The sequence below is a fragment of the Schistocerca cancellata genome, chromosome 4 (genome assembly GCF_023864275.1).
Source record: "Schistocerca cancellata isolate TAMUIC-IGC-003103 chromosome 4, iqSchCanc2.1, whole genome shotgun sequence".
Classification (NCBI taxonomy): domain Eukaryota; kingdom Metazoa; phylum Arthropoda; class Insecta; order Orthoptera; family Acrididae; genus Schistocerca; species Schistocerca cancellata.
Window position 1 is genome coordinate 525,819,544 of NC_064629.1, and position 13,617 is coordinate 525,833,160.

The window sequence follows — 13,617 nt, forward strand, 5'->3', positions numbered from 1 at the left end:
GTCCAAATTCACTTTGGTCCGACATAATTGTCACACAACTACATAGAAAATTTTTCCGACCACTATGGACACTTGCAAAGTATTGAGGACACTGCACAGTTGCCGTTTGTGGTCAAATACAGCAGCGCAACCTGCTGGCTTGGCTAGCATCTGCATTTATGTTCAAGCTTGCGTTTATCACGGTGCTGCCATAATTTTGTTCAACCTCTGCAATGATTCCTCGAAGTAGAAAAACCGGACAAAAATGTATTTTTAGGACTTTACAATTCATTTTCGGGACCCTTACCATCAAAACATTTGACTGGACCTTCCTTTCTGTCAGTTGTAGATATGAGATTCTTTTATTCATGTATTCAAATCTGCAGCTGTAAAAGGCCAGGTACAGAAGGTCAGACCTTAATGAAATGAAAGCTAGACTGCTAAAAGTAAGCAGATGAACCAAAAAGATAAAAATCTGATTGCGAGGGCATGGACTCTTTTTTCGTCAGTATACCTGACAAACACCAATGAAAGAGAAATACGTTTGGTCTTTGAAAGTGGACTTATTTGGAATTGTAAATCCGTTTGTAAGTTTGGGCAATAGACAGGACGTAAACGCTTCTCACGGTAAATGAAAGAAAATATTACTTTTTCGTCTATGACAAACGAAATATCTGACTGGGCCTTTCTCTTGATCAACAGGGACTGATGACCTTAGTAATTTAGTCGCTTTAAACATCAAACCAACCAATCTTGATCTAGAGTGGGGAGGTATATAGAAAACAGCGCATCTTAATGGCGTCAAGATAAACAGGGAACACACGCTGTTCTAACGGTTGACTGTCACTGTTTGTATCTTACACGTGGAGACGATCCATGAGATCAGGAAATAGTTCAGCCAGCAAGAAATATGTCAAAAACTTTCGGAAAAACGAACCAAAGAATAAATACGTAAGTCTGGAACAAAGAGAACAACAGAATCCAATGAGCTTGTGGAGGTTACACACGTAGACAGCGATAACATGTTGGAGAAATTCTCGCCTGCACAGCTTCAACACATTCACGTGTTTATGGATGTCGAAATAGTTCAGATAATGCACCACCCACGTAGTTCACTGCGCCTTCGCTAAAAAGTCACCTTCCTGTACGGTATGGTTTAATCAGTTAGTGAAAAAAATATCCTTACAAGAAACCGATATCAGAGACGACACACAAGTTCTATTGTCAGTGCACTTCGTTGAAACAGTGTACAGGTCAGAGGCAGTCAACATTGAGTTTTCTCCCATATTACGGGCAGACTGTTATAACGACTTAGATGTTTTCGTCCTTCTCCAACATGAAAACTCACTTTTTTCTTGCAATCTCTCCTCCGTTTTTTTCTCTCTTCCCATGACTTCCCTTTTTCTTCTTCGCCTTTCGGTACTTCTTCGTTCCTTTCCAATAATCTGCGATTTCCACTTCATTAATACCATGTCTTTCTTTCAAATCCCACCCTGTAACATAAAATTCTCGATTTTCGATCTATATTTTGATCTACCCTCCTCGTACTGACATTTCTAGTATTGTCACTTACTCGTCTGCTGGACAATCGTAACTGTGTGTTCACGCAACAGAGCAACACACGAATTACCAAGACAAAAATTTCATTTTAGTATTACTGTCACACTTGTCTTTTATGACAATAAATTATTTTATTCAATATTCCTAAGAAACGTTGGTTCCAGTTAAATTTTTACTCCTTCTGTTGAAAGGAGAATAACACTGGATACATTCATCTGTGCTTCCAAACAAGATTTCCAAGTGTCTTGAAATGCAATTTTGTTGGAAAAGCGTATCGTTCTAGAAAAAGTTTCTATAAAATTATCTAACAATTTCGACAGGAATATCATAATCTGACAGTCGTTAGCAAATACATTCGCAAGTTTTTCGCAGTTTTTCTCGGAGTCCTGTGTATTAAAAACTAAGTGTACATAAAAACTTTGCTCTAACTTTAAAAAAATCTCTCGCCTAGCATAGACTGCAGTACGAAATGCACACGCAAGGCTATGCTAAACAGTAAATCATATGAAGCTAATGATAGTCTTTTCCTTACTAACAAAGTAAATACAAGGAGATAATAAATACTGTATGAATCTAAGGTTATGGAGTGACGATCACTGAATGGACTGACCTCCAGGTTTTATTCGGTGCGTTAAACAGTTTCCTTACTTCTGTTTTCTCTTACAGGCCCAGTTCACCCTTGTGTTTATACATTCAGCGCAAGTTCTTTTCATTGACTGCGGCTATCCGAAACTGATAGCTGCTTTCCTCCTTGTCCACTCCGCCATTTTCTTCGGTCTATTCTACGACTTCTACATGCAAGCGTACAAGAAGACTCAAACAGTGAAGAAAGCTGAGTGAATCAGCAGCATCTCTGAGGTGAGTGTACTGATGCAACTCCAATTTTTGTGGTTAACGATTGTGAAATATCATGAATTCAGGAAATAAGTTACAATAAGACTGTTCACCTACGTATTCCACTATCGTGAAGCTAAATGTTCACTGAAAGCGACATGTATGTATACTAACACTTTTATTGCCTCCATTAGAAAGCAGACATTTGACTCAAAACGAATCTATTTCGTCTGTTTTACTGGCTTATGAATTAAACAAGCTTGAATGATACGCTTGCGCAAAATATATAAGCTATCTGATCAAAAGTAACGGGACACCTATCAGTAGACATCAACAGGTGGTGCGCCTACCATTCGCCTTTATTACGGCTAGAACAACTGTGCAGGGACACTTTCAATGTAGTGTCTCAATGTATGTGGAGGAATGGCAGCCCATTCTTCGTCAAGAGCAGAAACCAGAGAAGGTACTGATGGTGTACACTGGAATCTGGCGCGATGTCGACGTTCTAATTCATCCCAAACGTATTCCACTGCGTTCAGGTCAGGGCTCTGGACAGACCAGTCCATTTGGGGAACGTTAGCTTCCATAAACCCTTGTCTTATAGATGATGTTTTGTGACGGGGTGAATTGTAATGCTGATAAAAACTATCATCCTCCCCGTACTGTTCCTCTACTGTGCGCAGTAAAGAAAGCTTTAAAAGTGTTCATACCCTTCCAAGTTTAGCATTTGCTAAAGCGCAATATGGGACCATAGCATTTGCTAAAGCGCAATATGGGACCACGCTCTAATCAAGAAAACCACCTCCAGCTTATAAAACCACCTCCTCCGTACTTCAGATTGGCATTACACATAATAACAAGTAAAGTTATCGAGGCATTCGCCGGATGGAATGTCAGAGGGTACAACTTGATTCATAGCTCCAAATCATTCATTTCCAATCATCCACTCTCCGGTCACGTCGTTCCTTACACTACCTCAAGTGTCGCTTAGCATTGACCACAGAAATACGGCATTATGAGGAACTGCTCGACAATTGTACTCCATACGCGTAGTCATTGTGCTATTTGGAGTGCTGCTAGCGTTTTGGAACTCAACGAGTGATTTCTTTGGCTGATTTCATGGGTTTTTTTTTCAGCAACTCTCAACAATGCTCGATGGTCCCTTTCCATCAGCACATGAGTCTGCCTGGTCTTGATTAAACTGAGGCTGTTCCTTAGCGTTTTTGCTTCACAATCACGCCACCAGCCACCAACTATAGACTTTGGTAGCTATAGAAGGGTTGAGATCTCCGCGACGCATTGTTACGTAGGTTACATCCAATGACTAGTCTACATTTGAAGTCACTGATCTCTCCTGACGGATATAATCTGTTGTTACTGCATCTCTACTGGCAGCACAATAATCCCCGCATCCATTTATGCTGGCGAGTCTGTCTCTCGTGTCATATAGGTCAATTCCACCTTACACATTGGTGTCCAGATACTTTTGATCAGGTAGTGTATACATATACATCAAGGCCTGTAGATCACTGCTCGTAAATTTAACATAGCAATACATACACAGCGTGAACCAAAATTGCCGCTCTCGGACGTCGCAGTGCTTTTCGTTGCATACGGTACAAAAATGTCTATAACTAAATTTCATGCCACGCATATTTTCGCTAGAAAATGGGTGTCAAAGAAAAGCATTTGGGCAACACTTTAATCACTTATAACACTAGCATTTCCATTCAGTCGAGTGTAAATGTGCAGCCTAGTTAGTCGATCGACCTGTAGAGGCCATCACGAACGCAGCAGCGCTGTGCACACCAGGTCGCGTGCTGTTGTTTGTGCTGAACGCCATCACTGGCAGCCAATGGAACGACAGGTGACACTAGTGAGGTGACTGAAGACAACTCATAAGTAACGCGCTTCAGCTAATCATCCTCCATGCGAAGGAATACGTTGAGGTTTGGGTTTCTATTTGGTAGTACTAACCCAAGACCTTGTGAGATAGATGACTGGTTTGTGACGACTATTGGTATCGATGTATCAGGATTGTAATTTGATTTCTTGAAAATGGGTATTTGTAAAGATGAATTCCGTCAAACAGTAATGTATAATGCAAATGGGTAGATTTTAAGAACTCGTTGGGAGAGATGAGTAAAGACTGTATCTGGCTCGAGATTGGGTGTACGCGCTGATCGCGTGTACAACTTAACCATCTGATATTCTAGATGAGAAGATTCAATTGGCGCATTAAACTATGGTAAAGTGTTTCAAGTTCGACAGAAGCAGTGGACCACGAATGCTCACTTTAACGTTCCTAACGGGGATGGATCCATGCGAGTCAACCTTGTGAAACATGTCGCGTCTAATGGGGTTCAAATAGTTCTGAGCACTATGAGACTTAACTGCTGAGGTCATCAGTCCCCTAGAACTTAGAACTACTTAAACCTAACTAACCTAAGGACAACACACACATCTATGCCCGAGGCAGGATTCGAACCTGCGACCGTAGCGGTCGTGCGGTTCCAGACTGTAGCGCCTAGAGGCCACTCTGGCCGGCGCGTCTAATGGGGCACCGCACTCTTATCGTATACTGAGGTGACAAAAGTCAGGGGATATTTCGTAATATCGTGTTGGACCTCCTTTGCTCGGCGTAGTGCAGCAATTCGCCGTGGCATGGAGTCAATTAGTCGTTGGAAGCCCCCTGTATAAATATTGAATCATGCTGCCTCTAATACCGTCCATAATTGCGAAATTGTTGACGGTGCAGGATTTTGTGCACAAACTGACATCTCGACTATGTCCCATAAATATTAAAATGGCTCTGAGCGCTATGGGACTTAACTGCTGAGGTCATCAGTCCCCTAGAACTTAGAACTACTTAAACCTAACTAACCTAAGGACATCACACACATCCATGCCCGAGGCAAGATTCGAACCTGCGACCGTAGCGGTCGCGCGGTTCCAGACTGTAGCGCCTAGAACCGCTCGGCCACTTCGGCCGGCTCATAAATATTCGACGGGATTCACGTTGAGCGATGTAGGGGGACAAATCATTCGCTCGACCTGTCCAGAATGTTCTGCAAACCAATCGCGAACAGTTGTGGCCCAGTGACAAGAATCGTTGTTAGGGAGGATGAAGTCCATGAATGGCTGCAAATGGTGTCCAAATAGCCGAACATTACCAGTTCCAGTCAATGATCGGTTCAGCTGGACCAGAGGACCCAGTCCATTCCAAATAAACAGAGCCCACACCATTATGGACCTACCACCAACTTGCACGGTGCTTTGGTGACAATTCGGGTCTATGGATTCGTGAGGTCTGCGTCACACTCGAACCCTAACATCCGCTCCCACCAACTGAAATCGGGACTCATCTGACCAGGCCACGGTTTCCCGGTCGTCTAGTGTCCAATACATATGGTCAGGAGCTCAGGACGGACGCTGAAGGCGACGTCGTGCTGTCAGCAAAGGCACTTGAGTCGGTCGTCTGCTCGTCGTATGTCCCACATTGATGTCTGCAGTTATTTCACGCAGTGTTACTTATCTGTTAGCACTGACAAATCTACACAAACGCCAGTGGTCTCGGTCGTTAAGTGAAGGTCATCGGCCACTGCGTTCTTCATGGTGAGAGGTAACGCCTGAAATTTGGTATTCTCAGCACACTCTTGACACTGTGGATCTCGGAATATTGAATTCCCTAACAATTTCCGAAATGGAATGTCCCATGAGTCTAGCCCCAACTACCATTCTGTGTTCACCGTCTGCTAATTCCCATCGTGCCCGTCAATGCACTGGCCTTTTATATTTGTGCACGCAATACTACCGGCATCTGTATATGTGCATATCGCTATCCTAGGACTTTTGTCACCTCATCGAATAGCACAGAGGATAACCAAAAGAAATATGCAATGAGACGAATAGAAAGGTCACTTTTATTCGAAGACGATAATTATTCTGAAGTCACCGCGATTCATGATGGTCCCCTAGACATGATTCTTAATAAACAGACGTCAGTGCTTGCTGTGCGACGCGCTCCTATGCTAGCCACATGGTTGGTAAGGAGTTCTTGTGATATGGCGTTCCATTCCTCCACTAGCGTGGTTGATGACTGCTGTATGGTCGTTGGTGCATGTGGACGTACTATAGAACGTCTCCCAACACATACCACACGTTCTCCATGGGATTTAAGTCGGGGTAACGTGCAGGCCAATCGATTCATCCAATATTCTCTCTTTTCAAGAGCTCCTTCACCTGTGCTTTTCGATGCGGCACAATAACCTGTCACGGTTTGCGTACTAGGTGAACTGATCACGGAATTTGTCATCATCGTCTGTATTGTTGCTTGGATCACTTTCGCCATCTTATTTTACTGCTGTGCCCTGGGTGTAATGTCAGGCCTATTTCGTCGTTCTGTTATGTACTGAAGGTACAAGGCCTTTGAGATCGAGTCTACCATACTATCGATTTATGTCCATGTTGCTTCATCTATAATCCCGTTGTGCAAGTCCTCGTATGTTTGTTCTAGTCGTCTTGTCTTTATGAGAAACGTGCAGTGTACGACAACATTCTCGAGGATCCTCTCTCCCCACAAGTGGATTCTTCCCTTCACTGAGATTCAAGCAGTGTAAAAGCACTGGGTAAGGGCTATGTTGTCAGGAAGTGGATTACGCCTCTGCTTGGGTCGATATGTCTTATTCCTAACCGTTCGCTGATTTTGGGGAATAACGTATAAAATATCGTGCCCTTATCTCCTGCTATCCTATTCCTGTTGCCAGTTATCTGACCGCCACCTCTTTAAGTGGTGTTTATCTCTTATATCTAACCCCGTTATGACAATTATCTTGGTCAGTCTTCCCATACCTGATCGTGCAGTCTATAGGGTAGATTCCCGAGACCATACATAGAACTTCACGTGATGTGGTCTGGAAAGTCCCGACAACCTGAACAGCGTACTTCTTTGCCTTCGCCTAACAGCAGTCCTATTAATAACAAAGCACAGGCAGTATGCCCGTGTACTGGCCGCATAGCATAAGATCAACTTGGAAAGAACCTATGTGGAATCGGAGCGACACCAGACCCATATTGCAATAAGTGTCATCTGATCTATGAGATACCCTAGAAAACCGCTTCACGTTCATCGATCAAAACAAAGCGTGGTCATTAGTCCGTAAAAGATTGGCCCTTGTCACCTGCACGGCACCTCCAGAAATACCACTAGAAGATACACTACGACCAGACGGGAACCGAATCAGACTGCAATACAGAACAGCTACGAGCCACTTACGCACTCATGACTCAACACCAGATACGCGGACATTAAGGACTATTTAATTCAGCAACACTGGTTATTAATCAAGTTACCTTCCGTTAGGAATGTGGATGCACTCAACGACTGTGATACGACTTTCAAAATGATGGAGCACAGCAGTCAGCCACCCTTTCCGTTCAAGTTTTATTAAAGCAAATCTAGATTTCGGCTAGTGCCTAGCCATTATCAGTGCATTATTTCATAGTTTCAATAATGTCCTCGTATGTCAGTCCCTTGTTTTCGGGCTTCTGTCACAGTTCATTCAGTCTCGAATGAACTGTGACAGACGACTGATTGTTGTGCTCCATCGTTTTGAAACTGGTTATTAAAGTTGGCAACCGAAATATAAAGAATTTTTCTGCAGTTTTCTAGAAATGTCTCTTGGGGGGTTTCCCGTACAAGTAACTGTATACTATTCGAGAAGAGTCAAATTGCTTTTACTCAAGAAAACGTCTACTAGTACTGATGAGTCTTTGCGCTTTGTGTTTTTCCCAATGTGTGGTTTTTTTTTTTAAGAAAAATTGCTTTCGGCCTTTCGTAGAGAGTCTTCTTTCTTCTTATCTTCCAAAGTAATATGTTAAATATTCTTTTGCTCACATGATAGCGCTCATTAGTTTTCCAAATGGAGATTTCTTTATTTTTCACGAAAAGTCCCAGTCGTTTAAATGAAAATATTTTTTTCTTTGTTTTTTAAGAAGCTCATCTTCTACCAAGACGAGATTTTAGTTTTAAGAAAACTTACTTAGGAAGTCTGTAAAATGCTTCAGGACAAATTACGTGAGGAAACTATCATTAAGAACTACAAGCTAAAACCGACTGGGCGATCTGTATGGCGAGCGTACTGTGGGACCAAAGGGGTGGAAGGAGGCCCTAAGAAGAAAGTTAGTGCAATGGATAGAGTTTTACGCCAGAGTACTCTATTCCGCGCCATGCACTGTTTCTTAAATGAAACGTATCCTACAACTACAGTTTTTTGGACGCTCAATATAACACGTAATGGCCAGACATGTCATAAATATTTATGGAGAATAATAACGAGACAAAAATAAATTACCTGTCATAGGACGGAAATAACTACAAAACTTATCATTGTGGAAATGTTAAACATAGTAATTATATTCAGTACGAGCGGCCAGTTATAATATTTTAACACATTCGGGACTGGCCTGAGTCACTCTGTATGGAGCATCTGGACTGATTTTCTTTTTTCGAAAATCATTGCTTTGTAACTGTGAACGGAGTAATTGAGTGTGTGAATGTCAAATCCAACACCTTTCATTCGTCTAAATTTTCAAAGTGCTATTTTATTAGGCTATCAGTTTCGGCGATATATTACGCCATCTTCAGGCCATCTGATCTACGCGTAGGAAGATTCCCACCGTTGGTCTAGTCAAAACAGGGGCCAGCATTCAAAGACGTATCCGTAGACCATCTGTGAGTACCAGTCTTTGAATGCTGGCCTCTATTTTGACTGTACGAAATGAAGGAGTCTTCCTACGCGTCGGTCAGGGGCCCTGAAGATGGTGTAATATATTTTTGAAACTGATAGTCCAATAAAATAAAAAGCTGGAAATTTAGACGGCCGAAAGGTGTTTGATTTGACATTTTCTACTGAACAGCCGAGGTCCCACAAACACCTGTGAAAACATGGACATACAGAAAATTGTGTATGATGTTTCATTTTAAATGATGAAACTTATTTAATCTAATCTTAAAAATCTGATTGGAAATATTAAAATTAGGTAACGTACGAAATGTTTTAATTATCATGTTTTTATTCCGAAGACAAACATGTACACACCTTTATTACATTTAATGTGCCTGAATATACTATGTTTTGAAGCATTCAGGTACACAGAGCTACAGCACAATTTAGACACCATCTGGATGTTTCTTTTCGCACTTTTTTTGTTCCTTTTGGCTCTTATTGACAACGGCACACGCTTTGCAGACACATGTTGGGTGCGATTTTTTTTATACTTTTCCTGTCAGTGTTGTTCTACGAATGTTCATTTAGACAATGCAGTATTTCAAACGCTTCACTACATTATTTTATTTTATTTATTATCTACCAGAATATTCAGACATACAGAAATCTGGACCAATATCGATATCATCAGCTTTCTCATCCGAATTTTAATCGACGATTTCTTTTTCTAGGGCATCGAAAACATCGCTATCACCGAAATTCTCAATGCCAAAACTATGTAGAGCGCGAGATGTGGGCTAAAAAATATACAGGTAGCAGACGAAAGCGCGGCATCGAAATCAACACAGAGCAGAAAAATACAAAACGGTACTGTGGACCACAGACAATTCACAATTCGAAAACTACGTAGTACGACACTGCAGAAACCGTTCCTTATACAGTCTACATGGCTATCAACAGAGACCAGGAGGCACAATGTTAGTTATGAATTTTTACGCACAGCACAAGCAAGACTTTGGCGCCGTCAGCCTGACTAACTGCCGCTGCTCGAGTCCTGCTCGGTCTGCGTCCACAGGTGGTAAATGCACAATGAGTGACAATATATTTTTCGCAAAACATACATAGTCTTCAGATCAGATACTCACTGCGAACTCCGTGCATCTCCTAACATTTTGCGATCCGTTGGATCATGCGTCTGTGAACTCTTCTCAGCATGGCTGCATCTATATCGCTACAAGGCAACAAGGAAGTTCTCCCACATTCACCGGCGGAGTAGAACGGACATGGTCCTTGATGTGTCCCTAAAAGACTTAGGTCAGGCGAACGCGGAGGCGATGAAACAGAACCTCCACGACCGATCCATTTCCCGGAAAAGGCTCTGCGTAACTATCGTCGCACGTTTCTTCCAAAGTAAGCGGATGCACCACGTGCACCATCATGTTGGAAATACAGCCTCTGTCGAACATTAAATGGACTATCTTCTAGTGCTTCAGGCAGATTGTCTGTGAAGAATGCATAATGGTTATTCTACTGGGGTTCTTGATGTATAGCTTCTGAAACTGCTTCTTTGGTAGCTAGAGGACGGCTAGTCCGTGCACAATCTCTGTTCATTGACGGTGTGGTTCACCCTGTATGTAGCATTCAGCCTGCCTACTATTTGCACCCCTAGTGAAACTGCTCTATACACATAACTGCCATCTCGCTCCCCGCGCCCGGGTTCCCGGGTTCGATTCCCGGCGTGGTCAGGGATTTTCTCTGCCTCGTGATGACTGGGTGTTGTGTCATGTCCTTAGGTTAGTTACGTTTAAGTAGTTCTAAGTTCTAGGGGACTGATGACCATAGATGTTAAGTCCCATAGTGCTCAGAGCCATAATTGCCAGAAGCTATACATAACTAGCTATTTAACTTCTTTCAGAGTTTTATGTGATGTACAGTGTATGTTTCATGGACACTTGGCAATAAAATACGTTATATCTGTTTCTGTTTCAGATCACTCTGGCTCCAAGACGGAAATTCCTAATTCTCGAGTTCATTATGAAACTTCAGTAGATGTGTGTATGCAAAATATTTATCATTCACATATTTCATCTCCATTTCACTCAGGCAACAAATTTACAAGTACGTAGCAGAAGCATAAAACACTTGGCCGCAGTGGCGACTGTTACAAACTTTTAACGTTACATGGGTTTCTCAAAGAAACCACGAGCTCATATGTATTTACATGAACTGTGCCTTTTGCGTCAATTGGTGCACCGTTTGTGTAGTACTTTAAAGAAGCTGTAAGCAGTGTTTTACTAAATAGTGTTCCACTTAACGGTGGTAACCACACGATAATTGTTGTCAGTGACCTGTGCTGCAGTCGAATATTCACAATCGGACAGACATAGGACTTGGGGTGAAAATCTGTGTTGAGCGCTACGATAATGAAACGTATACATTTATGTTCTACAGGAGTTCACAAGTTTTTAAAATTTTGTTTTATTATTTTTGTTTTGCTTTAATTGAATTTCTGTAACTAAGACAGTCACGAGTATCTAAATTTTTCTTTTTGTGAAGATAAGACTGGTTATTTTAACTGCATGAACACGCAACAGTCATTAAATTTAATTGCTGGTGATTTAACTATTTTACGATAAATAATATAATGTAATTATTTACGATAAGTATTATGTAAAATAAGATCTTTCCTTGTGAGTAATCGTTAAAAAATATGGAAAAGAAAATATGTGCCGATTCAAAAGGAGGGCAACCAAAAAACCATATCAGAACAACGTATTTTGGATACGGCAGCATCGGCTTCCATTTTGTCAAGCACAAGTACATTGTGCATAAAGAGAATGTTCAGCAATGGAATTCTGAATGAAATCGTGCCGTACTTGTTAGCTGTCCACATAATCAACAGTGATTATCGTAAACAGTATTTAACGTGGAAATCTGGAATATTCACGTCCCTTGTAAAGGATACAATTCGTCACTTTATCCATTTAATGTGTGTCAACTAGTTTACATGTGATTTATGTCTACAGACTGAATATGGCTTACTTTTATTTTCTGTATTTTGCTGTAGGAGCTATGACTGAATATACTATTTATCCACTTAAGTATCTGTCCAAAACACAAATACCTTCAAGTTTTTAAAATAGATATTGATCAGAATATTGAGGTAAAGAATTTAGAAATTTTTGTAGTCAGATCTGCCACAGTTTGGTTTATACAGAACTATTTGAAATCAGTATTGTGTGTATTAATAAATTCTCACATTAATAACGATTTCATTCGATTAAAGCACCTTTTCATTAAGAGCTGCTACTAGAAGATCCACTAGGTAACAGAAATATTAAGAGCGCATTCAGGAAAATACAATTTTGGCGCTATTAGGTTTCTCGCATTATGGTAAATTTCACTCACAGGACCGGTTTCATAATGCAACAGTTAAAAATTAAATACGGTGTTTGGAAACATTTGAAGTACATTTCTGTGTGCTCAGTATGCCTCGTGACATTTACTGCCATGCTAATTACTTTAAATATTTTGATATGTAGAGTGAGATAAAAACTATGTATTTTGTGCACAGAAGAATTCTGCTCCTTATATAAGACTTCAATCCAGTAGCGAACTCAATCAGCAACTCATTATAGTCTACAGGACAAACATCATTATATAATAGGCAATTCTGTACATTCATATCAGTTGAAGTCACGCCATTTTGAAATTTAGCACGTTATTGTGAGACTTCACCGTATGGGAACACTGAAACACTGCTGCAGCTAATTTATGCGTAGTTACTGAAACTTATTTTCAGTATGTAAATAGTCATTTAATAGAATGAGTGTTAAAAGTGTGTAATGCCAAAGATGAACAACAAATGTTATGTTCTTTCTGGCACAAAAAAAGGATGTAAGTGGTTCATGGTGCTAGAACTGGCTAAAATACTATTATCATTGTACAATATGTGCAATATCCTTCTGGTATCAGGCATGTTGATGCCTTATAATCATTTAAAGTGATATTAATATCAGTATTTTTACATAAATTACAGAAGGAGCAGTCACTTCATCACTTAAATTTGATGAACCATTGCATTTTTGTTGAATACATGTATTAAAACTGGCTAATCAGTGTGTGCTAAATATATATTATGTATTTTTTATTTATGAATCGAAGTATTTGTATATAACAATTGTAATATTTCGAAAATATTATAAACAAACCTCATAAAATTTTGTATTAAAATTATTATAAAAAACGAATGTCTATTACTCCTGAACATCAAACGTATATTCTAAATCGTAAGCGCCGTTTAAGAAACTGTGGAGGTCTTTGTCGGTATAAAAACGAAGCAATGTTTCGGTAGCCACCAAAGTGGTTCGATGAACACTCTCGCAGGCACTAAGTGTGAATTGAAGAGTAGTCACATAGATGTTGTACAAGCTTTTTCTCTGTTAATTTAAAGATGCGACTTTATGATGCATATTACAAACGAATTTCAAAATTTTTCATTACTTTAACACATCTT

The 13,617-nt window shown here is 40.5% G+C and overlaps 1 protein-coding gene across 4 annotated transcripts in view; it reads left to right on the forward strand.

The window, feature by feature from the left end:
• LOC126183418 (elongation of very long chain fatty acids protein AAEL008004-like) overlaps positions 1 to 13,310 on the forward strand; it is a 319,750-nt gene extending 306,440 nt beyond the window's left edge. For all 4 annotated transcript variants that reach the window (XM_049925368.1, XM_049925369.1, XM_049925366.1 and 1 more), the window contains exons 9-10: positions 2,206 to 2,397; positions 11,091 to 13,310. In XM_049925368.1, coding sequence (XP_049781325.1) covers positions 2,206 to 2,379 — 174 coding nt within the window. In that variant the 3' untranslated portion in view covers positions 2,380 to 2,397; positions 11,091 to 13,310. The remainder of the gene's footprint in view (positions 1 to 2,205; positions 2,398 to 11,090) is intronic.
• Positions 13,311 to 13,617: the final 307 nt, after the last annotated feature.